The following is a 25,352-nucleotide window of genomic DNA, read 5'->3' as shown; positions in this document are numbered from 1 at the left end:
TTTCTTTAATTAAGCAGGTTTTTACAACTGTAGTGATTCCTTGGTTACGTGCAGAAAGGAGTCCTTAGCAATGGTGTGAAGTTGTAAAGGAAATAATCACTTAATGACTGCTTTCCTCTAAAACACCTTCCTAGGTGTACTGTGACACTTGTGCACTTCTTTACCCTGGTTGTAATAAACACTTTCTGATACTGTGAAATGAAGTAACATACTGGCTCCTTCTCATACCAGTGTTGTATGCTCTGCAGATTAGAAAGCATGGGCTTAAGGAATACTGCAGCAAATTCAGTGTTGGTGTAGTGTTTAATGCACCAGAGTGAGGCAAAATGAAGACCTAGGAAATACGTGTATGAGAATGTGGACCTTTTCAGGAAAAAAATAAAAATAATAAATGGGAGTTGCTGTTCTGTCTGTAACATTTGCTGTCTGACATAATTACTCTAAAAAGATGAGAGGACTGGACAAGAACTTAAACTTTGATGCGCATCCAGTTGTGGATTTATGTATTTGACCTGAGCTATGCTTTGAGTTTCTGCATTTCAAATCTAGAGTCTGAAATGTGAGAATGCTGTTCTGCACTATCTTTTATCATCCATGTGACATACAGTCGTTACTTCTTGGCAGGAAATCCAAACTCTGTCATGAGTCCAGCCAGTTCTAGCCAGTCAGAGGAGCAACAGTATCTGGAGAAACTCAAACAGTTATCAAAATACATTGAACCACTCCGTAGGATGATCAATAAAATAGATAAAAACGAAGGTGAGCTTCCTTGTATTTAGTCATGTGTTTCTTTGTCAACTCTCTCTTCTGATGGAAGAGCAGTGCATTGCCTTTTTGTGATGGTTTATTCCAGGGATTAAAAATGACAGTGACAGTTACTCTTTCTTCCCCAGGAATGTAAAATTTTACTGTGAAGAGTGGGTAAAATCCTCATCCTTAAATTCCCACCAGTCTTCCTTCACTTCTGATGTTTTTGGGACACATTCTGTTAGAGCTTATGCAATGGGTTATGGTGAGATAAAAGATCTTTGATCCTCACTGCTTTCTTCAGTGTTGGCTAACGTTTTCACTTCTAACAGCATCCTGTATTTCCGTCTGTAAGTGTGAAAGCTGTTCTTGTAGTCAATGTTTGTGTCTCTGATATTATTTCAGATAGGAAGAAGGATCTGAGTAAAATGAAGAGTCTCTTGGATATCCTGACTGATCCTTCAAAACGGTAACTTTTTTCATTTTGTCTGGATATCAGGTTCCCTAACTCTTTCAGAAATTTATTGTTCAGCATCCAGCTATGTTGGTATTAAAGTTGGTTGGGAGGGTTCAGGCAACAGAAACACTTAAGTTGAGTTGACTGTTTTGTGATGACGGACTTTCTCCTCTTCTGCAGATGCCCTCTGAAGACACTGCAGAAATGTGAAATTGCTCTGGAAAAGCTGAAGAATGATATGGCTGTGGTATGTGTTTTGCTTTGCTTTAGCAAAAGATAAGTGATTCATTTTTATGTTGCTTATGCCATTACAACTTCAAGTAGAGCTGGACAGAATAAGAAAATGGGGGAAAAAATGGGCAAACTTCACATAAATCACCTTGTAGGTGAGCTTTCAAATCATTGTGTTCTGTGCGAACACTTGAGTAATTCTTTCTGTGAATTTTTGCTGCTGATTTCAGGACATACTTCTGAAAGTGGAAAATGCAGACTTCTTCATGTTACCACATGCAGTTTTGAGAATTGTTTGCATTTTATGCGTTGGAAGTTTACTGCTGTAAAGTTGTAGAGATGTTTTTATTTGTGGTGACTATTAAGAGAAAATGTGGTCCTTTTGTGTTATAGCCTACTCCACCTCCTCCCCCAGTGCCCCCCACCAAACAGCAGTACTTGTGTCAGCCACTTTTGGATGCTGTCTTGGCCAACATCCATTCACCAGTCTTCAACCATTCCCTTTACCGTACATTTATGCCGGCTATGACTGCAATTCATGGCCCACCAATCACGTATGTATCCTTAACCAGATGTTTGTATTAAATGTTTGTTTTTTTAGGAAAAAAATATTTGTTCAAACTGTTGAAAGAATGGATGGGTTTATGGCAGGGTTTGAGTTGTACCTTTTTCCTTTTTACACCTGTAAAATATCCGACAAATGTGGTGTTGGTATAATGTTTTCACCTAGTTCTTTTGTGTATTGTGTTTTACATAGGGCCCCAGTTGTCTCCCCTCGAAAGCGGAAATATGAAGAGGATGAAAGACAGACCATACCAAATGTCTTACAAGGGGAAGTTGCAAGGTTAAATCCTAAATTCCTGGTGAACCTGGACCCCTCGCATTGCAGTAATAATGGAACAGTTCATCTTATATGCAAGCTAGGTAAGTGAGAAGACACGAAGGGCTGAATTCAGAAAGAACTGTTGATCTTGATTCTAGAAATTTGAAGAAGTTTTTTTTTGCTTAGTTTTAAAATTTGCTAACCTGTGACTTCTGTGTGAAGTCTGTACTTATCAGTGTTGTAGAGGAGCTTCAGGGAATGCATGGAAATTTCACTCATGCTAAACAATCCGTTCCTCGTACTGAGGGTTGAAATCAGTGGACTCATACGTTGTCTTGAAAATTACTTATTGCTGGCAACAGTCTTGATTCTTGACTTGATTTGTGCTGATATGTGAGAATTGTTCCATCTCCAATGAGTCGGATGGAGAAATGGTGAGTTAATCTCTGGAAGGGTCTATCACAATTTGTACTAATGATGACTGACAATGATGTATGTTCGAAAAAGGAACTCAGATCACAACTTTGTTGTTTCTATCTCAGCTGAGTAAGAAGACAGTGTTACTGTCTATGAACTTGTTTTGCTTTTGTATTCCAATGGGGAAAACAGATTTTTTCCCTCCCATTGTTTGAGAAATCTGAACTGTTCTCATCTTAATGTTAGTACAGAAGGCACCTAATTCTCAAAAATGAGGTGTCCAATTTAGTGAAGGTCTGCTAATGAAATGATTGGCAATGTGCAAAAATGCTTAAGAGATGGAGCTGTGTTTTGCCAGGCTTTCCTAACAAGAAATTAAGTGTCGTTAAAGTGAGCAATGAGATTGCTGTACAACAGAAATGGAAAAGTACACCTTGGTTCCTTCTTGGTGCTCAGAGACTAGAAACCATGCTGAATGATGTATGAAAAAAATGTACATACAGCAAAACATGCTTTATTCTGATGGGAAATGTGCTTACCTTCTAGATGACAAGAATCTTCCAAACGTCCCGCCACTACAGCTCAGCGTTCCAGCAGACTATCCTGATCAGAGCCCTCTGTGGATAAAAAACCCTAGACAGTATGGTATGAGGATGCTAGTGTGACATTTTGGGGGCGTGTGTATGTAGTAGTGTTGGGGAAATTTGAGGACTGTGTCTGTGTATTTATAACTCTATCCATTATCTTCTTTTCCAGCAGCCAATCCCTTCTTGCAGTCAGTGTATCGGTACATGACTTCAAAACTATTGCAACTTCCAGACAAGCATTCAGTCACAGCACTCTTAAACACCTGGGCACAAAGTATTCGTCAAGCCTGCCTCTCTGCTGCATAACATCTCACTTCCTAAATCGTGAATCAAGAAATAAGGTCTTGAAAGCTGGCCTTTTCCACGTGCCATTGGAAAACCACAGGCATTTTGGGGAGGTTACTTCAGAAGAAAGAAGCCTTATGTTGTTTTGTTTCTAGGTGTCGGGTTCAGTAGGGAACCTGGTGTTAGATTTAGCTTTCATGCTTTTTATCTTCTGCCTCTGTGGACTTTTGCCAGCATTTTCAAATATACAAAATGTGTATATATGGTTCTTGAGACTGTATTAGGAGAAGTTTTTATTGTCTTCTTAGAGAAGAAATTATTTGTGGACTTCCATCAGGGAGTCTGATTGTTAAAAGAGGAAGCAGGGAGAGAATGCTCTAATTTGCTTCAGTTTGCAGAGTGCCAGTATTTCTTTCACATTGTATGTTTTGTGACCTGATGCCACCCCAGAAATAAATAAGCTGCAGCTATAATGTGCTTGCGAACTTCCCTGTTTTGGAAGGAATCTTTTGCCTACTAGCTTTGCCCAGGAATGGGATAAATTATAGCCTTTTAAGGGCATCCCTCAAATATGTGAGATAAATCTGGGTAATTATGTTGGGGAAGAGGGGAGACCAAATAGAAGAGAATATATTTAATAGTTTTTTTTAAATGATACTTTGTATAAATGGTTTTTGGTTAGCATGGACCACATTTCTCTTGCTCCAAAAATGAGGTGATCAGAAAGAGGAGATATCAGTGTGCAGACTGACTTCCCCTGTAAGAATATGTGTGTGTAAAGGTGGTGGTGAAACAACAGTTTAAAGCTCTAGTACCAGAAATCAATCCAGCAGCCTTGTAGCTATATGTTGTCTTTTACTGATGGAATAGAATCAATCTCTAAGGCATCTGGCTTACTTGGGGGAGTTGATGCAGTTTAGTGGAAATGCTTCCATACTACATGGTGTTGTTTTTAATTATTATTTTTTTTTTTGAGAGTGAAGGAAGAAACAGGAACAGAAATGACAACTAATGTTTTGTGCCTTGAGCAATGATGGGCACTCAAGCTGGTCACCAGCTAGTATATAGTTGGGCACTTCTAATGAGAACACTTGCCATGAGTAACTATAAATTCATGCATAGTGTGATTGTTTTTTTTCCCATTCTTGTAATTTGTTCACTCAACTTCCTAGTGCAGAAAAATTTCAGATTTTCCCATTACATCCTGCTCCACCTCTCTGTACTGTGCAGCAAACCTTAAAGAGTAGCTGGACTCTCTTACGGTAGTGTCATGAAATTGCAATGACCTATGTAAATCTGTGTGATGTCAAAACTTCTAGGATTTTTTAAATGTGGGTACTTAGTAAGCACTGACTGAGGCAGCAGAATGCTATCAGTATTTTGTATATGAACTAATGCATTATCTGTTTGTTTCTATTGTAATAAATTTATTATTATTCCTGTGTTGGATGCTAACATTATGCTGCTCTTCCCATGTTGATCCTCAGATACCAGTTCTGTTGCATCCATTGGATGATGGTTACTTTGTTCTATGGTAAGTGAAAGCTCATGCTTTGAAGGTCAGGAGAAGAAATCATAAATGGCTCTTCATTCCATGCAACACTATCTCTACTGTTCTCATAGTAAATTGGAAGACCTGGTCAAGAGATCAGTCATGGTGTCTACAAACAAAAGATGTAGGTTTTTAACAGGTACTGTTACGTGACTGCCTCTTTGCACCAAAAGAATCAGTGGTGTCAATCCAGTTCTGGTGGAGAGATGTTCACATCACAAAAGTTTTGTCTGTCTATAATTGTCATAACCCAAGAAATGAGGATGGAGACTTTTTTAAAGCTAAAACAGACATAGCATTTGTTTCTTAATTTGGTTAAAGCATACCTGGAAATGGATGCAAAATATACTATAAATGTCCCTCAGGTTTACAATACTTCCCTTAGTGCAGTTTTCAGAGCTGTCATTGTCGTTTTCTTTCAAAAATGACATAAGATGTTATACTGAGAGGTTGATGTGGGGTAGGCATCCTACCATGCCACAACATTTCATTTGGGAAATAAATATTGAAAACTGTTGATCATGTGTCTGCAGCACGTCAGGTTAATAGCTTGATACCAACATAGATGGGTTTCTTTTCTGTTGATGCGCAAACTGTCATAAACAGGCATAGATATTTTCAAAATTAATAAATAAATGCAAGGTTATTCCCAAATCCTTGGAAAGGTGCACCAAGTTGGGAATAAATTATCATCAGCGTTTGGGTACTTTATCAGCTGTCAGGGGCACTGTCATTTCAAAATCAATTCAGAAAATACATGTTATGAACAATTCAGGGATTCGTACCTTTCAGAAATAGACAAGTATGTTGTGAAATCAGAAATACGGAAGCCTGATCCTTTCATTTCTTGAACAACTGGTGTACAAAATGAAGTCATAATCAAACTTTACTTGAAATGAAGTGATAATAGCAGTTGAACATTTGTTGTGGAAGTCCAGCGTAAGAGGTCAAAGGAGTCGTAAGGAAACAAGATGAAGAACAGGAGTGTTGACTTCAAGAACAGTTTGAAGATAGCTTCTTTTAATAGCCTGAGTTCTGCTTCTCAACAAAGTTGTTCACTAGTGTTTCATTGGTGGCAGAATCGCCTTTTTTTATAATGGGCATTGGGTGGCTATCAATCTGATTGCTAAATAAATATTGTGATTGCCTGAAACAATTTCCTTTTCAATTAGGAAAGGTAATAAGTTACAGTTCTTGTCCTACTGCTGAGCTGTGTGGTAGTGTCCTACCTGGCTGATTAGACTTCCAGCTTCAGAGAGAACTTTTACCTCCCCAAAGTTTTATTGTTTTGAATGAATTAGTTTTTCTTCCTGGAACCAAGGACACTTTGGTGTTGGATGTTCCTGTTCTTCCAGATTTGTTAACTAAAGCACACCTCTTGTATGGGTGCAACAACTGCTCTGACCTAGTTCATTTTGTACAAAGGGAGTAGCTTTATTGCTTGTAGAACCAAAGGCAAAATTTGATCATAAAAGGCATGAAATATACTAGAGAGAAATTTGTAGCTAATGTTGACACATGCTAGTGTCTAAGTGAAAGGAATTCTTTATAATTCTATGCTGATAAAAAGCTATCTCCAAAAGAGGCTTATATTACCATGCATCCTCTCTATTTCTCACCTATGAGTTTTCTGAGAATGTTTCATATAGACAGCACCTCTATTTGAGAAGGGCTATAGGAAGCAGTGCAGTTCCTATCCTCTGAGTCTTCTTTGTCGACAACAGGCTCAATATTGAGGCAGCAGTATGCCCTGGCAGCCACGAAGGCAAACCTCATTTTGGGGTGCATTAAATGCAGCATAACCAGCCTTACCTTAAATAGTGTATGCAGTTCTCAATCCCACAGTATAAAAAGCATCCAGAGGAGGGCAGTGAAGCTGGTAAAAGGACTGGAAAGTATGCCCTGCAAGGAGAAGCTGAGGATGCTTGGATTGTCTAGTCTGACAAAAAGGAGACTGAGAGTCAACCTCGTTGCTCAAGCAGGGCCAGTCTATTCTACCTGGTAACAAATGACAGCATGCATGGGAATGACAAGTTTCTTACTGTGAGGAGGGCAGTCGAATGCTGGAACAGGCTTCATAATGAGGTGATTGATGCCCCATGCCTGTCAGTATTTAATATTTAAGAGTCATTTGGATAATGCTCGTGTTAATATGCTTGAACTTTTGTTTAGCCCTAAAGTGATCAGGCACTTGGACTCAGTCTTTTTAGGTCCCTTCTACTTGAATGATAATGTGAATCTCTGAGGAAGTGGGACTGGTAGTAAATAAGCAAAGGCAATTTTTGTAATGAGTATAGTTTCTTTGCGTGGATTCATGTTGGGAAGTGACAGAACATTAGTTTTCTTTTTTCAATTGTTCTGGAATTATTTTCCCTTAATTCTCTTTAACCCTCAGAAGTCACCTAGCTCCTTCTTTAAGCAGTCCTGCTTTCAAAGATAGAGTGGGGGACTGCAAGGAGTTGACTTAGTTATAACCTTGATAGGATTTCTCAAAGTAGAGTGAACTTGGTGATAAACAACTGATTGTAGTACATAGGTATGACTTCTCTTCTGTTTTTTCAAGTTCTCACCCTTTTTCAGGAGTGTTCATGAGTGGCAGTTTGGGCAAGCACGTAACTTCTGTGTTACTGAATAAAAATGTTTGTAGATGTATACTTTGTGAAAGAAACAAAGCAGTGGTTATGATTTCTCCCTAATCTAGTTTGAGGAACAACCTTAATGAATGGTACTTCTGAGGGAGCTGAATATGTGTGTACGTTAAGCTGAAGGATGGAGTCCTGTAGGTGCTGTAAAATGGCATGGAATAAGGTGAGTCACATCTGGATAACCTACTAAATACATGGACTACTGTGTAGTGCAACCAGATAAATGCTATCCTTCAGACCAACAGAGTTTAGGCCATGTCTCTAGAACAGGGGTTGCATTAGTAGATAATGTATAACAGATAACAATGACTTTAATATATCTAGCATTCATAATGAAAAAGAAACCGGACCTTTGGTCTCAGTGTGGTGGCACATTCTTCCCATGCTCAAAAAAAAAAACACTCACATACACTCAATTGCATAGGAAAGCTTTTATAAAAATAAAATTTACATTGAATATTCCACACAACCACAATTGTTTAAAAACTCAACTGACTTTAGTATTTAAAAATACTTTTAAGAAGATCTGATAATTCACACAGTTTAGTCATTGAATATCCCAGGATGATTTATTTTACAAGTATAAGCTGAGAGAAGGAAATTAGTGTTCATGTGGTTTCCATCCTTCATAGAAGAAAGTCATTATTACGGCATAAAGAAAATAGCCCAACAGGATAATGAACGTGCAACCTACTGGCCCAATGTAAAACCAGGATGCAATGAAGTACATCATTAGCAAGGAAACGAGAGTCCTGTAGCTAGCCAGAAACCTCAGACTGATTCTTGGTCCCCAGTTCTGGTTTGTTCTGTCCTTCAGCACAGGACTATACCTGATTTTCTGTATGATGTGGGGATTGGTAAGATGATAGCGACAAAATCTGCCAACAAAATCTTCCCTGGAGCAAAGCACATCCATCTGATCAGCAAACTGAGGTAAGAAAAGTTCAAACATTAGTTTTCTACTGCAACTAACAAAGTAAGTCTAACTTATTTTTACAATTTTCTTTTATAGGATGAGGATAGGGGATAGGAGTATTATAAGAGATTTTTTAAAAGTATTTCAAATACAGTAAAGCAGTTCTTTTTAAGTGTAGACTTCCATCCTATATCACACCAATAGGAAGAAATAGATTGCTTTTTCTATCTTAGTTGCAAAAAAGAACAGGAATTTGCAATGAAAAATATAAAAAGTTGGTACTGTACTTACCCTTTCATTAAGTGCTGAGGATAAACGAAATAAGAGGCGGACAAGAGTGGCATTTTCATAGCTCCGGATGGGCTGAAGCTCAGTATCTCCTTGATACTGTACCTCAAATCTACGTAAGCCATTTATCATCTAGGAACAGGAAAATAAACCCTGTATCTAGTAGCTCCCATTTGAAATGCCTTTATAGTGGAACCTCTCTTAGCCCCCAGAAAAAATGCATTTCTCTTGGCTGTAGAAGGTAACTTTTCTCAAAAACAATGTAGGGTAGCAATATGGAAACTTTCTTCTCTTACCTGGTACCTGCCAAGAGGTGTAAGAATGAGGCCATCCTCACTTTCAATGCAGTCTGGAAGCTGTTTTTTTCCATTCTCATCTTGAGCTGTCCCACACTTCATCATCATCTGGGTCAGTTGTGCTTCATTCAGCTACTCAAGAATAACAATCTTCTAAAGCATATGTTTGATCTACTTTCATCTATTTCATTTACCTTCACAAACTCCTTAACAGTGGAAGCCTTTGACAGCCAGCACAAGAAAGCCTTAACATCACTTCCCTTAGAAATGAAAAGGAGAAAATCTCCACATGGGCATTTATCAAATACCAGAGAGGTGTTTTGTTATCTCCTGACTCCTGAAGAGTTGTAAAACAGCTGTCTTCTCAGATCTGTACGAGTGAGTGTGGTAAATAAACCTGTTCTAAGTTTAACTAAAGAAACAGGCAACATCTAGTTCCTCCATTCATCTATAGCTACAACTGTATGGTGTATTTTTGTAGTTCTTTACATTTAGTAGCTAGAAGACTGTTTTTAGAGTTTGAGCCATGCAGTGGCTATACATAAACATGAGAGTAGGCATAATTTAAGACTCAACTTTGGTATCAACTATTGTAGAGTCCAACAGAGTGGTCACAAAGTGTGCTTGATAGAAGTTCAGAGCATCTAGTTCCATTTATATTGAAAAGGGTTTTGAAGTGTTTGGGTGAAGTAAAGCCTAAACAATGTTTAAAACAAAGTTTTCTAGCTGGATCACTGGATGGCTTTGTGACCCCACAAAGCACAAGAACTAGAAGTACATTTGAGGAATCCTGATTCTTATTCATGCTGCCACATGGGAAGTTATTAGAAAGATGTTACATACCTTAAAGATTTGGCATAAATATTCCAATGCTTTCTCTAAATATTCATCTGTTTTTTTGATGCTGTCTTGCCCAATTTCATCAAGGTCGTTGCCAGTGTAGGAACCATTCATCTCTGATGGTGTAAATTTAAACCATGAAAAGAAGGAGTGGCTAGCACTTGTCTCTGCAGAATGGTCAGATATGGATTTTGCTGTCTGCTGTGCCTGACAGATTAACTGAGCCAGTTTTAACACCTAAAACAAACAAAAAGTAATTAAATACGGGGCATAAAAGGCAACTAAGCATCAGTAGAGGGATAAAACTGCCTTGACGCTTGGCAGAGAGCGCAAATCCAGACAACTTGCTCTTTTAGCTCACGTGGAATTGTGCTACGACTGTCAGTTGCATTTCCAGTTGCTGTTGAAGTACTTAAAGAAGAGCTCTGCTTGTTTTTTAGCTGCTTTTTTTTCTAATGCTAGTTTCATCTGAATGGCTGATGGATACTGATCAATACAATAAATCAGAAGTTTATAGTAAGCATATTTGAAAAAAAAGTACTAGCAATATAGGACTCTAAGGTAGCAAGCACTTAAATTAACTTATTTGGTAAAGAGTGAGTAGCATTTTACACCTGTGCTAGATTGAGACCTCTGATTCCAGAAGTCACCATCAGCAATCTTCTAACTATACGGTACTGCCGAATGGAGTTTTCTACCTTATCATGTGGATGCTCAGCATTAAGATAACACCTGTCAAAATAGAAAGACTTTAAGAAATTTGCTTACCAGATTCCTGACTTCTGTGCCAAACATCTGTTTATACTGGAAGTCCTGTCCTTCCAGGCTGTAAACATGACTCTTCACCTTAAATGAGGCATCTGTAATAGTCGGAGGCCATGATGAGAAGAAGCTTCCAGAGAGCGTGGGGGTCATAAAAAGTCGGTGTTGACGATGAGGCATAACAAGTTCTGGCTCCAGGAATAATTGTTCTCCTAGAGTTTGAAAAGAGTAGTGAAGATGGTTACGCAATATTCTAGCTTTTGCCTGGGGGAAAGTCTAGCTGAAAGGATCTTAAAAGCACGTTGCCAAGCAGACTTAGGTAGATAGGTAGCTTTTCCATTTTAATCCTCTCCACACAGAGCAGAAAATACTTCTGCATTTAAATCAAAGTGCATTTAAATGCAGACCACATAGCATTTTAAGCCTGTAATTGGTTTCCGACAAGGGCATTGGGGAATCATGACACTTAACACTTTGATACTTGTCAAATCTTGACTCTCCCAAACTTACTAATTATCCTGAAGTACATCCATGACTAGCTCTTTTGTTAAATATAGACACATTTAGAAATATAATAAATTCTAATCCTGAGCTAAATAACCAAGTAAAACCATTGTAAGAAATACCAACTTTATTGTAAACACACAGTATTGTGTTCTTCATTCTTCAAAGAAAAATTGCTGAAAGAAATCTGATTGTGACCACAAGTGAACTGTAGACATATTAAAACAAAAAAGTGAAAACATGCAAATATTTGAATAGCTAAATGGCATGTAAAATAGGAGAGTAAATCTATTCAGTGCTTCTGAGATAAGGTGTAGCTTTTGAGAAGAGCATGAGACAGGATAGCATGAGATATCAAAATATCCATTTACCTTTCAGAATCATTTCAGCTAGGTTGGGCTGAGCAAAGACCTTGGCTACTCGGAACACCATGAGCGCATTTTTTGGACTGACCAAGTCTGTTCGAAGAGCTCTGTTCAGAAATCCTACAAACAGCTTAGTGTACATAAGTAGGTTTTCCTGAATGAAGGCAGCCCTAAAAAGTGAGTACAGGATTTGTGAGTACAGTTATGTAAACAATCATGATTTTGTCTTCTGGGAAGCAATTAAGGGAATGTTTTTATACTTTCTCTGGAAAGATCCCCTATTTGCACTGAAACAAAAGAATACTCTCAAAACAAAAGCTTGTATCATGAGATGTCATCTCTTTTCCTGTACAGGAAGCTAATTCAGATTGGTGGATGCTTCCTGAAATCCTGTTATTAGACTCAGGATCTGCATAAACTTGAGGCTTGTTTCAGATTACCCACAGCTGCTTTCCTACTTACCATTTCTCAGACACACTGCGAGGTAGGAGCTCTGCAGTTTGAGGTGGTTTTTCAGGAGCATACCTCCAAGGCTGCAAGTAACTTAACCACATCTCAAGAACCTAAGCAAAAATCATAGAACAAGTGAGTAGTGATAGTTCTTTAAAAGGAAGATGGAAAGATTTTTTGGTTAGCTATTGTAAGTACTGGTCTGATTTTTTTTTTCCTGCTTGCAGAAAGTAGTATTTATACTATCTTTCTACATTAAATTAATACTATATTACTTCTGTTTATGATGTTATTAGGTAAGACCCATAATTAGGTTAGAACCTCTAAGAAGGCATCTGTTTGAAGAGTAAGACCTGTTTCTGTTCAATCAAGAACTGTTTTCAGTGTCAGAAAACTGAGCCAATGCCATGTAGTAATTCTCCCCAAAACGTATTAGACATAAGGTGACAAACTGGTATGCTTTTCCTAACATTAAATGGTAGTGTTATATAAACTATTTCACTGCTTTATGGAAAAAAGAAAAAAGAGATTTGAAGACCAATAGAGAGCTGCTAAGCAGCAAAAACTAAGTACTAGTTTTGTTGACTACATACTCAGGAAGATATGTAGATACATACTGCTCTGAAAGAGGCATCCAGGGGCCAGTGGCCAAAGCAATGTTGCAGAAAGATATAAAGTTTCTGCTGGACAAACCGAGGAATCACAACCCTGCGAGAAGATTCAAATATTGTCAAATCAGCAGCAAATCTTTAAAACAACTACCCATCCCCTTTCCACAAATGCAAATACAGAAAGGACTGACCCAATTTTGTTCTTTCTTAACTGAAGCTATTTCTGGCCACTGAATTTCAGTTCAACTGCATCTGTAAAATTCTCCATTAACCTTAACCAGAATCCTCTGGTAGTATTTTCTTTTCTTTGACTCATACCCTATCAGTTTAACAGCAAGACCCCTGTATTTTGAAGCTGACCTCCCATCTAATGGACGTGAGAAACATTGTTTGTTAGCTGTCACATATGCTGAATAATGTACTTCTGTACTTCAACACCTCAAGGAAAGCAGTTTGTCAGGGAGAAGATCTGTATGTTCCATAGACAGGCTGCTCATGTACTTACGTACCTTTTAAACTCCTCCAGTGGGCTGGCTGTGTGGGAGTGAGCTGAAGGGGAGAGAGGCTCTGGTTTCAGGCTGTTGCTGAAAGCATGCAAATGCTTTACGAGAAGTCTTACCACTAGCACATGCTCTTCAGTGGGTTTAAATGACTCCTAGATTTGAAGCAAAAGACAGGAAGATAGCATTATATGCTAACTCTCCAGGAGATAATTCAGGAAAATGAAAATTTCAGATCAAAAATTCAAATACAAGAAATACTCTCTCGTTCAGGCTCTTCAGTGTAGTTTGGTGCCAGGTGACTTTAGACAGAATTGCTCCCTAGGACAAACTGCATCAATCTTTTGCCATCATTGGTTCACTAAGAAACAACCAAGTATTTATGGTGTGATTGTAAGAAGCATCTACAGTATCTCTGGGCATTGAATTTCAAGCCAGCATTCTCTGTGTGAGCATAACAGAACAGAATGCATAGATTTCCACTTACCCCATCTGAAAAAAGGATTCAGCTGTTCGTTATGGTTATAAGTTCACTGCTGCAAACAGCACAACAAATCCTTTGTTATGCTCTTGGCTGACTTTCCTAAGAACTCTCCTTCCTATGCTATTACTCATCTGTCTTATACGAAAGGATAATCATAGGAAGAGTTACAGTAAGAATATGAACTGCTTCAAGTCCTGCATGATTTTGCTACTTCTAACATTGTTATAGGTAGAAGTAGCCCAGGCGGAAATAGCACAAAGAGTGATGGTGAGCCACAGTGATGTTGCTAACATGACTGAGTGTATGATATAGCAGCAAGATGAATGAGGTTAAAAAAAAAAAGGAACTAGTTCTTCTGGGTGAGTGCTCAACACTAGAGCTCCTCTGCTGCACAGCCTAGGGACAAAGCACTAACTCCTTTGCTACTGTAATCTGCTTTAGGAGTAGTGAACTAACCTCAATCCGCTACTGAAGGTGGTTTATAAGATACCATTTGTATTCTAAATCTCACAGCTCTCATTTATACAAAGTCAAGAGGAATGTAGATGAAACTAAAGTTACAGCTGCAAGTATAATGGATGATGCTGGAAGAGTGTATTAGACAGTAGCTGCGAGGTATTTCCAGGATTCCACAATGAAGCTATGCTGAGGTAAGATTTTAAATATGACTGTAGGGGACCGGCAGGTGTATTATACTAAAAGCCTCTGCTTCCTGAATTCAGCAGTAATTTCACTGCTATGGTTCTATATACACACATATATAAACTATATTGTGTATGGGTCTATGTTCTTTTTGTCTGCAATGCCTGAGGCAAAGCAGATGTCTTTCTACATTCCTCATCAGGTCAGACTTTTTTCTGAAGGTTTTACTACACCATGAAGTTCACTCCAGGAAAAGATTCAAGGCATGATGACAGACCTCTTAATATGGTAGATCTAGGTGTTCTCTAGGGGAGCAGAAAACATGTTACCAGTTCTAATGCAGGTCTTGTACTTACCAGCTCCTGGTAAGTAAGCATGTTTTCTAGTCCTACTGAGCTTAGATAAAGATCCCTAAAAGTAATTAGATTTAGTACCCTGCTATAGGCCTTGAATGGGTGTCACTTTCTAAAAATTCTAGACTACCCTTGAAGGTGCCTTTGGAACTTGCAAAGCCACCATTTCAATGCAAGGTTTCAGATCACAGCAGTAGTTTCTCCACATACAAGTTCTTACTTCCTCCTAGTCAGAATCAACAACGTGACGAATGTTACTGTTTTAAAAGTATTGTTCCTCATAACTGTTTTGGTTGTCAAACTTTAGCTTAATGGATATGTTTTTTTTCTTTAACATGTTAATTAGATATAGTTTTTTTTTTTTTAAAGAGTTAAAAACAACTATTAGTTCCTGTTTTCCTTTTTAAGTAGTACCTTGAGATTTCATAGTACTTAATATAAAAATAAAGGATTTAACAGCAGGAAAATTCAATATAGTGCTAAAGAGCTTTATAGTATAGTAAGAGCTTTATACTGTATATGATTAGCCCTCCCCTTTCCCAAAATGAAAACCCAATGAATAAAGAGCTGGAGTAAGGAAAGAGGAATCAACAATCCGTTCCAACAGGAATGTTTTTACATGCACATTTCCTGAACAATCTGCAAGTGTACCACGTGTGTTATTTTGCAAACACTACTACAAATTTGGCACTATCCAATGGTATTTCACTGGCCAAAAAGAAACTAGACGTTACCTTCCTTCATTTTACCTAACAGCCATGCAAATGCTGAACTTCCACACAAAATTTGCTTAAATGATTGGCTCGTGAAGGGCAGAAATGTGTCAGCCGTGAGGCCAGTTCAGACACCAAAAGATGTTAGCATGGCTGATAAAAAAAACTCATTCTACAATGCATTATAAGAATGCATCTCTAAAAACTGAGTTTCCAGTTAGTCCTAATATGCTAGACTTTAACTGTTTTCTCCATGAGCTTTGCTAGTGGCCCTCGCTATCTGCTTTCACTAAAAATTTAGTAAATCTCAATGTGGTGTACTCAATCAAGTTGTAAAACCACATTTTATCTGTACAGCAGCTTTTTCTGCTAGCACCAATACACTTTGCAGATTATAAAATGGAACAAGATTTTTAAAAAGGAAACAAAATGAAAAGATGATAATACTTGGTATGCGTGGAGGGCCTGGTAGCTGGATTGGGCAGGACTACCGTGGTGTTTACTGGAGATACTGAGTCGGTAGTGGAGAACCTCCAGCTGAGACAACAGAAACAAAAAAGGAAGGGGGGAGGGAAAAAAGGAGAGAAGAGAGCAAGAGAAAAAAAAAGTGAGAATGAGCCCAAGGAAGAAGGGTGGGGGGAAAAAAATGAACATCACAAATACTGTCAGGGACAACATATCACAATAACAACTGCAGCCACAGTATCCTCTTCTTTTTGGTGTTCATGAGCATGATTTCACAATGTTGCATACCCTTTATCAACCTGCAAATACAAGTGGGATCAGGGGTCAAAGAATGTGCAGCTGTGGGCTGTTTTTTGCACACAGAGCCTCAGAGCAAATAGTGGTAGGGGATATGGAGCTTTTGCCAAATATACTACAGTCAGACCTGCATCAGGTCTGCAGGAACAACTGATCCAAACTGAGTTTGAAACCTTTGTCGTCAGTGTAGAAGCAGGGTTTGTATACTGGGAAGAAACTGAAATTAGTATTTTCTTCTTCCCAAAGATGAAGAGGAGGAAAAGGTTGGCTTTTTAAAATCACTGTGAGCCTGTCCAGTAAGTTTCCAGTTCAGAGAAATCGTCAGTCCTCTGCTTCTACTTATAGGCTATCTGTGAGGGCTGCAGGTCTTGCGAATTTCCTTAGGAGGAGAAATTGCTTTTACTGTTAGGGAAACATGAGTGTCTAAAAAGATAAGTGGCAAACCCAACATACAGCATGTTGTATGCTGATGCAAAGGCATCTAGCTTTAACGCTGAAATCCCTGCAAGCCTCTGCCAGACCCCTTCTTGGTAATGTACAGAGTATTTTTTGGACAATGTGATGGTGAACAGGATACTGTAGCGACAGTGACACACATGTATGAAATTATGAAAAAACATAAAACAAAACGTACACTACACAGATCCCAATGACTACTGTTAGGCAGCTAAACTAACTCTCCAGATCACACCTCTGCTATCATTGATCAGCCCCTATTCAATTTCTTCTAGTGCCAGTTGGTATCTTTTGGTTTTATACTTTTCTAGGAGTGGTAGAATTGTTACTGTAAGCTCTTTGACAGCTCAAACACGTCATCCACTGCATAATCAACAGCAAGAACCTGTTGTCTAATGGGTGTTCCACATGCAGTGCTGGGGTTTCTGGCACATGGCATTGGAAGGTCAGGAAGCATTACGTAAAGTGTCAATCTCTTAAGAGTTCAGTGTGATTACAGCAGAATGAAATAGGAAAAAAGATGCTGCACGCTTGGGCTCTGGAACATCTGAGGAGAAAGTGAATGGAGAATGTAAAAAAACAGGGAAACAGCTCAATTAATGGAGAAAGCAGTGAAACTCAGCATAACAAATAGTGACAGCCTACGTTCCCACCAGACACAGAAAGAATTCAAAGCAGGAAAAGTAGAAAAGAAAGCGTATCTTCTCAAAAGGAATTCTTTACTATTTGTTCCCTCCCTTCTAAAGAGGTGTCTGTGATGAGACGACAAGTTTTAAGAAGAACCTATCATTCCTTGAGGCACTTCACAGGAAGAAGTTGGATATCTGGGATTTGAGCTGGCCCATCAATACAAGTCTGGCTGCTGGACAAAGAAAGAACAAGTTCTGTGGAACCCCATACCACCCTCCAATACAGGTGTGTAACCATTTCAAGTCACTAATAGTGAAACAGGTCCCAGATTCAGGGATCAGTGGTCACTAATTGCCCCTCCCAACCACACAAGGCTAAGTGGCATCAAGTGAGTCTGCATAGTTATTAATCATTTTAAGAACAAGGTTTAGGGTGTTCTTGGATTTCCAGTTGAACCCTTTAACCCTTATGTTAAAACAAAATTTTTTATTTCTGTGTATTTTCCTTCCTCGTTTGAGGAACTATGAAACAAGCTATTATCCTAAAACTAATGTACAAAGCTTTTTAAGTAACACTGACTTATGAACAGTCCTGTCCCCTGCTCAACTAGAACCTTTCCTCAGTCCTGCAAGAGGGGTCCTTTGTCCATTTTTTGATGTCATGGGGAATTAGTCCCTTACTCAGATGTTTGAAGCCCTAAAGAGTGAAGGCCCTGCTTTTTTGTTTATTTTTTTTTAAATTCAAGTCCACAGTTGCTTCCTGTAAGGGATGAAAGTAAAATATCATGTAGTTGTGGCCTCCAGTTGTGGTTTAATACACCTTGCAGAGGAGCACAAAGTGATGAATTTTAGAAAACTTTAAGCTCCTCCAAGTCCCTACTTCACCATCAAAGTTGCTGTCTAAATTGTTGTTTCCTAATAAAGAGAACATCTGAAATACAGAGGGTGAACAGAGGAGAGAAGTTTAAAGCAATCATCATTTCTGGCTTAAGCACAGCGCTTGATGCACAGAGACTAGACAGACAAACAGACGACAGGTACTTCAAGCAAAGCCTTCCCATCACCAGTGCATAGCCATGCTGCTGGGGGTCTCAAGTGGAGACTTTACAACATTAGTAAGAGTTTGCAGTTTAACCTTAACTTTAAAAATAAAAGACAGAACCCATTGCACTTCAGCTCTTCCCCAGCAAAACATGTTTGCTATTTTAACGCCTGGTGAAGCGGAAGATTAGAATTTCTCAGTTGATCAACCTGCATGTTTCACACGGGAGTAAATCCTGTGTAGCTTTTACATTTTTTCTTCTCCTATAAAGTCCCACTACATCTCAAGAGGGAATTCTGAGGATCAAAAATTTCTCCTCCAACTTCCCATTGCATTTATAGTGCCTAGTGTTAGCCTCAAAAGCACTTAGTTTTCAAATGCAATAGCTTTACTGGACGGCCACGACAAACTGCTTAAAATAGTGCACTGTAAGAGAACTTGCAAGATGTTCTGAACTCTGTAGCTACAGAGCTGCTTCTGACACCATTTTATGGTGAAAAGCCTGCTTTGGAATACAAAATAACAAAACTGGTTTATTCACTTATTACTAAACTGTCATTCAGTTTTATTTCCCTTTTGCATTTGGCTTTATGCTATAAAATGGTTACAGATTTTAGAAATAACTCATGGGTATTTCAGGAACACTGAATTGCTATTACTGCTGGACATTAATTTTGGATTATTTTAGTAGCTTTGTTGCCCCAGCAGGATTTAATATGGCATTATAATACGATATTTCCACTCATTTAGTGCTTTGATTGTTGTGACCATCCCACAAACTCATCTTTAAAAAACAAAACAAAACAAAAAAAAAAAAAAAAACAAACAAGTTCTGCAATGAAGGCAAGTCTGGATGACACACTTATTCACAACATTTTCTGTAACTGGAGACTAGCATTTTTGACACACTGACACAGATGCTTTGACAAGTTCTTTCCTTTGAACAATATACCAAAAAACAAAACAAAACAAAAAAACACCTCTACTTAGAACAGGAGGTTTTACCCTAAGATAAGAAGTCAACCACCAGGTGATGTTCATGAATGAAGTACAAGCTGTTACCTTGACATGAGGGGATTGCATTTTCTGATACATTTCCAGTGAATAATGATGAAGCCACATTTCAACAAATATCTGTAAAAGAAATATTTTCTGAGCTAAGGGAAAAGAGAAATAATCCAAGTCATGTCAGTTACAAACTACATACAGAAAACCACAGTATCTAATTTGAAAAACTAAGCTGTAATTGTAAATAGGCACCTATTCAGAGATGTTTCAGGTTATCATATAAAGTCATGACAAATGACTGAGTTAGCACAGTTTAGAGGTGCTAACACATCGGTAATTCAGTTCAGCTAAACAGTAGGAAGTTGTTTGAGAAAAACTGTTAAGTCCAGATTTTCCTTTCATCCCCTGATGGTGAACAGAAGCAACTTTTCTGCTTTTGCCCTTTGCTTAGAGCATAGAATTGAAGTTTTTTGTTTGTTTGTTTGTTTTTTAAGTTTGCTTTTTTTTTTTCCAGAGAATTTTCTACATAGAGACTGGTTGTTAGGTATTCAATCTAACAAAAAGATATGAAGTACCTTTCTATATTGCAATTTAACAGTTTAACAGTACTACTTTGTTTCACTAACAGAAAAGAACAGCTGCACTGCCCAGTGCTACATACAAGCTAGAGTAAAACAGACTAACTCTATCTGTTTTAAAAAGAAGACATCCCTCAGCAACAAGAAATGTGTTTTTTCCTCCTGCCCTAAATCCAACTTACTTGAAGCAGTGTTTCTGATCTCCAGATCTCCTGGGAAGCAGGGTCAGCATTGACAGAAGGCTGATGGGCAATGTGCCGTTTCAGCAAGCTGGTGTGGTGCATGCCATAGGAAGTGAAAGGCACTGCTGGAGACCTGTAATGACAAATTAATATAAGTACTGAAGTCATTAAGCCTCAGGACAGGGAGATGTATCATTGCTTTTGATCACTGGTTTGTAAAGTGGGAAAGAGTTGTTAAGAAGTAAAACTTAATAGTTGATAAAACAGTATCTTGCAGAATTTCAAAATGTAATGATTAGTCATTTTAATTTAAAAACAAAGCACATCATTATTCATACTGCATTGAACCAGCTTGACCCAGACCTTATGTCACGTTCAGTAACATTTTATTTTTTTTAATTAATTTTTTTTTTTTTTTTACTTTCTCCAGTTGTATTTTTTTCCCTTTTCCTTTCGTATTCATGAAATGTATTCAAAATGCAATTATAAAAGATATTACTACTCTTTTTTTTTGTTAGAATAAGATTGCTAACATTGATAATACTCCAAACGTAGTGATTTCATTATGATTTTATAATTAATATGTCCCAGCTTTTTATATTGGGAAGTTATATCTATAACTGGAATCGATCAACAGATGATTCTTTGTTGCTTGTACATACTTTTTCTGTTCCAATGACAGATACGTTTCAGACTTTCAAGTGAAACCTCTATGTTAAAATAGAGTGAATATAACACAGAATCATAGAACAGCTTGGGCTAGAAGGGACCTTAAAGACCATCTAGTTCCTATCCCCTTGCCACAGACAGGGATGCCACCCATGAGTTCAGGCTGCCTGGGGTCTCACCCAACCTTGGTCTTGAACACCTCCAGGGATGGGGTATCCACAACCTCTCTAGGTAAGCTGATCCTGTGCCTCACTGCCCTCTGAGTGAAGAATTTCCTCCTAACCTCTAATCTAAATCTCCCCTCTTTCAGTTTAAAACCATTCTCCCTTGTCCTATCATTATCTGCCCGAGCAAAAAGTTGCTCTCCATCTTTTTTTTTTTTTTTTTTTTAAATTTTTTATTATTATAAGCCCCCTTTAAGTATTGAAAAGCTGCAAGGAGGTCTCCCTGGAAAAAATATAGAATTTATATAAATATATATTTTTATTTCTGTAATAAATACATAGTGATGATAGAGCAGAGGTGTTCTCTTCCTGTTAGAAATTTAGTTCCAACAAGACACATTTTATAAGGAGTGCTCCCCAAATCTGCCTCTGGCACTGTAGTCGTTACCTGGGAGTCGGGGAAGGGATGGCTCCACCAGGATTTGAAGAAGGTGGAGGAAGGACACTTCCTTCTGTGGGTAGGAAACACTTCAGGTATGTGTCCACCAAGATGAAGTAAGCACTGTTGGAAGGGCTGATGTGATGGGCGATGGGTGAGTTCTGAAACAGACACACAGGTTATGCTTGGAGTTATAAACTGTTCCTAGCGGTGACTTAAAGTGGGCATCTGCTACACAGCCTTATCCATTTAGCATAAATAGTCAAAAGCCCAACAAAGACACTTTGGAGCAAAGTTAAAGCAACTAGTTGTATAGGAACCACTGCTGTGAATGTAATGAAGTATGGGAAGAGTGCATTGCAAGTGACTCAGCTAACAACAGGAAAAGAAACCAAATAACCAAACATCACAGCACGCTGCTGTGATTTTGACTGTATAAATGGTGTTAGTGGAGGAAGGGGTAGGAAACTCACTGGGAGGCCACTGCACGCTGTTCGTACATTGTTGGGCAGACTGCATGCTGGTGCATACAAGTATTTTGTCTATCACCCAATCTTACATCATCTCCTTAGAGAACTGAACCAAAGCAGTAACAGCAATAGTTCTATCTGTACTTTTAGGATTTAATTTAGCTAGACAGCACCTCAGAAGGCTCTTAAAGCATTGTGAAGACAGGCTTAGGCTATTTAAGGGAAAAAATTGTGACATGTACTTACCTTCTGTGTAATTAAACTAATTGCAAAATAAAACATGTAATATTCAAATGGATCTGGAAGAATAGAGTCAAGGATTAGATTAAAAAAACAGGTACAGCTGTTAGATAGCTAGAGATGCTGACTGGATGTTAAGTTTGTTTTGTCAGGGGTAAATTAATTTGTTAGGGACTTAACAGCAGATTCAGCTTTGACTTCTTGTTTTCCAACTGACTTCAACATACTAGTAAGTTAAGTTTTCTCTATGTGGTAAGATGTGGTTGCATTACGCTTCTTAGCACGTTAGACTAACAAACCAGTGCAGTGGCAGCTAGATGGCTTCTAACAAGCACACAAGCTGCAAATTTAATGTGTCTTTTGGCTTTTTCTATGCTATTACATAAAGTAAGAGTAGTTACAAAATGAAAATAGTGAAATACCGGCCCTAGTAAAGTCACTGGACTTTTGTTTTTGACTTGAATAAGGCCAGAATATCCCTAAAGGTTTATACAAAGAGGACAAATTTATTTTTCATTGGCTTCTAAACATGTCTGACTTGTCCAGACTTTTCAGCATGACAGCGATTTACCATAAACATATAATAAATACATAACAATTACTTTGTAACATCGCAATTTTAGACAATTAAGAGGAATTAAATATCCAACTGCTGAAAGGATACTAAGAGCCAAATTCAAACCTAAGCCACCAGATGAAGGAAACTGGACTTTATTGTGGTATAGAGAGCATTCTGGTAGGACTTGCTCTTGTATTGAAGCCTTCACAGGACCCTAAAAGACAGAGTAATGAGATATCAGTCAGGCTACTCAGCATACTCACAGCGTATGGTTTTCAGATTGTGAAGCTCTGCTGCATTCCAGGAGCATGTCAATATTCATCTCAGTGGGATTTTACTGCATTGCAGTATTTCCTTGTGCAAATCCATGCTCTTTAGATAACTACCAATTTTTTCACAGAAAACGAGTATTTCAATGCAAGGAAAAAAAAATAAAGCCTTCACAAAGACACTTCCAGTTGTAGTGGGAGCAGCAAGAGACTGATGTCTTTATGACAGCTTTGTTAGGGTAACTGAGCTGTGGACTAGCAATTGCTGAATACTTAACTGATGTTTCTTTTTTTAAAGGCTGTAGAAATATCTAGATCAATTTCTAAATAGCATGTAAGTGGTCAAAATAATAGAAATACAGTGAAAGAACTCTGCAGATAAACACTTTTGTATAGTTGTTATGTGTTATACTTCATATCCAGGACAGTAGTAGGCCTTCAAACACATGGGCTAAAGTGCTGCCAGAGAACTCACTGTTCCCTGATGAGCTTGGAAAACTATTTTCAATTCCACAACTACTGGTACACCACTTTCTCTGGGGACAGGATTAGAATCAGAGTGCACCTTTCCTGGCTGAACAGCACAAATATCTAGCTGCAGACAGCCATCATCTCCTACAGTTTATGGTCAGGAATTCTCCTTTCCAGGCTACCATTTAAGGATGCTCTAAAACTGGAGCACTAAGGATATCAACATGAACTACATCAAATGCTACATAGAAAGCGTGTGCAATGTTCCATCCAATAGCTGCAAAACCAACTACATTCTCTTATTACAATTTTTTCAGTTACTCACTGGAAGATATGAGACTGGGAAATCATATCTGTACTCTTCTGCTTGGAGTTTGTATACCAGCTTCATCATTGGACCACTGCAAACAAGCATTGGAAAGAAAATCCATAGTAAGTACCCTCTTCTGTCTCACTGTTGTAATTATGTTTGCAGTAATGGAGAAAAGTTAAGTGCTGGTTATTCATTCACCAGACCTTTTTCTGTACTGAAATGCATGAGTTTACCTGGGGTCCAGGAAATCCAAAGCCACAGAATATTCAGTAGGATTTGTTCTTCCTTGCAAACAGCGAAGGTTCCAGCCTACGATAATGCCGTCCAGGCTACCAAAAATGCTCTCCACCAACCATGGGAAGATGCTGTGCAGTTCCTTTAGGGAAAACAGACACCAATAGTTAATGTATGTGCTTCCTTACTTGAACAATCTCTCTTGTAGGCTCCAGAGTGCACACAGATAGTCTGCCAGCTGTTAACAGGATTAGTTATTACTGTTTCTAGATTATCACTATCTGGGCAGAGCTTCCATTCAGAGTAATTTATTATGTTTCAGCAGTTACAGGAATTCTGTCCTGACTTCTGATCTAACTCAGGATGCCACAATACTGATCAGCATCACACAATTATTTGTTAGATCGTAAACATTAGTTTCCCCCATAAAGAGGGCTGAAAGCTATACAAGTGCAGTCCGCTAAAACAACTTTTTAGTGACTGGAAAAGTTGTTTTTTTTTGTTTTTAATTCTCGGAAATACCGGATTCCCACTGCTTCACCAGAGGGCCTCAAAGCTCTGGGTAGTGGGAGCAGGAGCAATGCCGGGGGCACACGGCCGGCCGCTCACCTTGGCGGGGAACTCCTCGATCACCGTCTCCAGGTCGTGGCACCTCTGCGCGAAGGGCTTGTTCACGCAGTCCGCCTTCAGCGTGGCCTGTCGGAAAGCACACGGGGAATCAGGGCACAACGCTTACAAAAATGAGCCCGTGCCGCCGCGCCCGGCATCCCTGAGGTAACATCGCCCATAAACTTGCAGTCGGCGGTGCCCACCCCGCAGCTACTTCACGGGGCTGCTCCCGCAACCGCCACCGCGGCCCCGACCCACCAGCAGGAAGCTGGGCTGCTGCAGGTGCGGGCCGGCCATGGTGCGCTGTGGTGCGGTGCCGTTCCTCCCTCCCGCTCCCTGCCGCCTCTCCTCAGCGTCACCACTCCCGGGCGGCGCAGGGCGCTGACGCCATCTTTGTCCCGCCTCCCCTACCGGGGCGGGGGCTGCAGGTTGCCATGGCGACGGGCCGGCGGCTTCCATGCCTAAGATGGCGGCCGCGCTGAGGGGGGGGAAGCCATTGTGCTCCTTGCGTGCCTTGCGCTGGTGTGAGGGTCAAAAGGTGCTAAAATGTAACCGTGGCCCCAGGCTAATGGCAGTCAGACGTTAATTACGTGGGGTTTGGGGCCTCATGGACTCCAAGCGGAGGTGTTTGTAGGGAGTCTTGTGAGCGAGGTGTGTGCGGCCTGGACAGAGCAGAGAGACCTTGCTGATCAGATGCGTGTGTCCCCAGTGTTCAAAGGGACAGCTTTCCTCCAAACTGGGGGCAATTTAAAAACAGAGCGTATTAGAGGAAAATATCAGAACGCTGTGA

General features: G+C 39.2%; 2 protein-coding genes across 9 annotated transcripts in view; one reads left to right on the top strand and one right to left on the bottom strand.

Moving 5' to 3' along the window:
* The window catches only part of MED15 (mediator complex subunit 15), a 38,054-nt gene extending 33,047 nt beyond the window's left edge, over positions 1 to 5,007 (top strand). For 4 of the 6 annotated variants that reach the window (XM_072024333.1, XM_072024330.1, XM_072024331.1 and 1 more), the window contains 7 exons: positions 625 to 759; positions 1,153 to 1,216; positions 1,385 to 1,451; positions 1,829 to 1,989; positions 2,193 to 2,359; positions 3,222 to 3,320; positions 3,432 to 5,007. In XM_072024333.1, the coding sequence (XP_071880434.1) occupies positions 625 to 759; positions 1,153 to 1,216; positions 1,385 to 1,451; positions 1,829 to 1,989; positions 2,193 to 2,359; positions 3,222 to 3,320; positions 3,432 to 3,568 (830 nt within the window). In that variant the 3' untranslated portion in view covers positions 3,569 to 5,007. The remainder of the gene's footprint in view (positions 1 to 624; positions 760 to 1,152; positions 1,217 to 1,384; positions 1,452 to 1,828; positions 1,990 to 2,192; positions 2,360 to 3,221; positions 3,321 to 3,431) is intronic. The other 2 variants (XM_072024332.1, XM_072024329.1) reach the window with 1 other exon arrangement.
* A 3,153-nt stretch (positions 5,008 to 8,160) lies between these two features.
* Positions 8,161 to 24,980, bottom strand: SMPD4 (sphingomyelin phosphodiesterase 4). Of its 3 annotated transcripts, none has more exons than XM_005023540.5 (19): positions 24,821 to 24,980; positions 24,563 to 24,649; positions 23,953 to 24,095; positions 23,732 to 23,807; positions 22,772 to 22,880; positions 22,114 to 22,166; positions 21,407 to 21,558; positions 20,126 to 20,258; positions 19,420 to 19,491; positions 15,916 to 16,005; positions 13,286 to 13,431; positions 12,783 to 12,873; positions 12,178 to 12,278; positions 11,722 to 11,885; positions 10,853 to 11,058; positions 10,088 to 10,321; positions 9,245 to 9,376; positions 8,952 to 9,080; positions 8,161 to 8,672 (listed from the first exon to the last, which is right to left on the bottom strand). In XM_005023540.5, exons 1-19 carry the CDS (start codon positions 24,857 to 24,859, stop codon positions 8,346 to 8,348), a joined length of 2,484 nt encoding a protein of 827 aa, XP_005023597.1. In that variant the 5' UTR covers positions 24,860 to 24,980; the 3' UTR covers positions 8,161 to 8,345. The 3 variants fall into 3 exon arrangements, with proteins under 3 accessions (XP_005023597.1, XP_071880428.1, XP_005023598.1); XM_072024327.1 differs by having other exon boundaries at positions 22,790 to 22,880; XM_005023541.5 differs by lacking the exon at positions 15,916 to 16,005.
* Between the last annotated feature and the right edge of the window lie 372 nt (positions 24,981 to 25,352).

Source organism: Anas platyrhynchos, chromosome 16, assembly GCF_047663525.1.
Source record: "Anas platyrhynchos isolate ZD024472 breed Pekin duck chromosome 16, IASCAAS_PekinDuck_T2T, whole genome shotgun sequence".
In the NCBI taxonomy this organism is placed as follows: Eukaryota; Metazoa; Chordata; class Aves; order Anseriformes; family Anatidae; genus Anas; species Anas platyrhynchos.
This window is presented reverse-complemented; position numbering and strand designations above follow the sequence as displayed.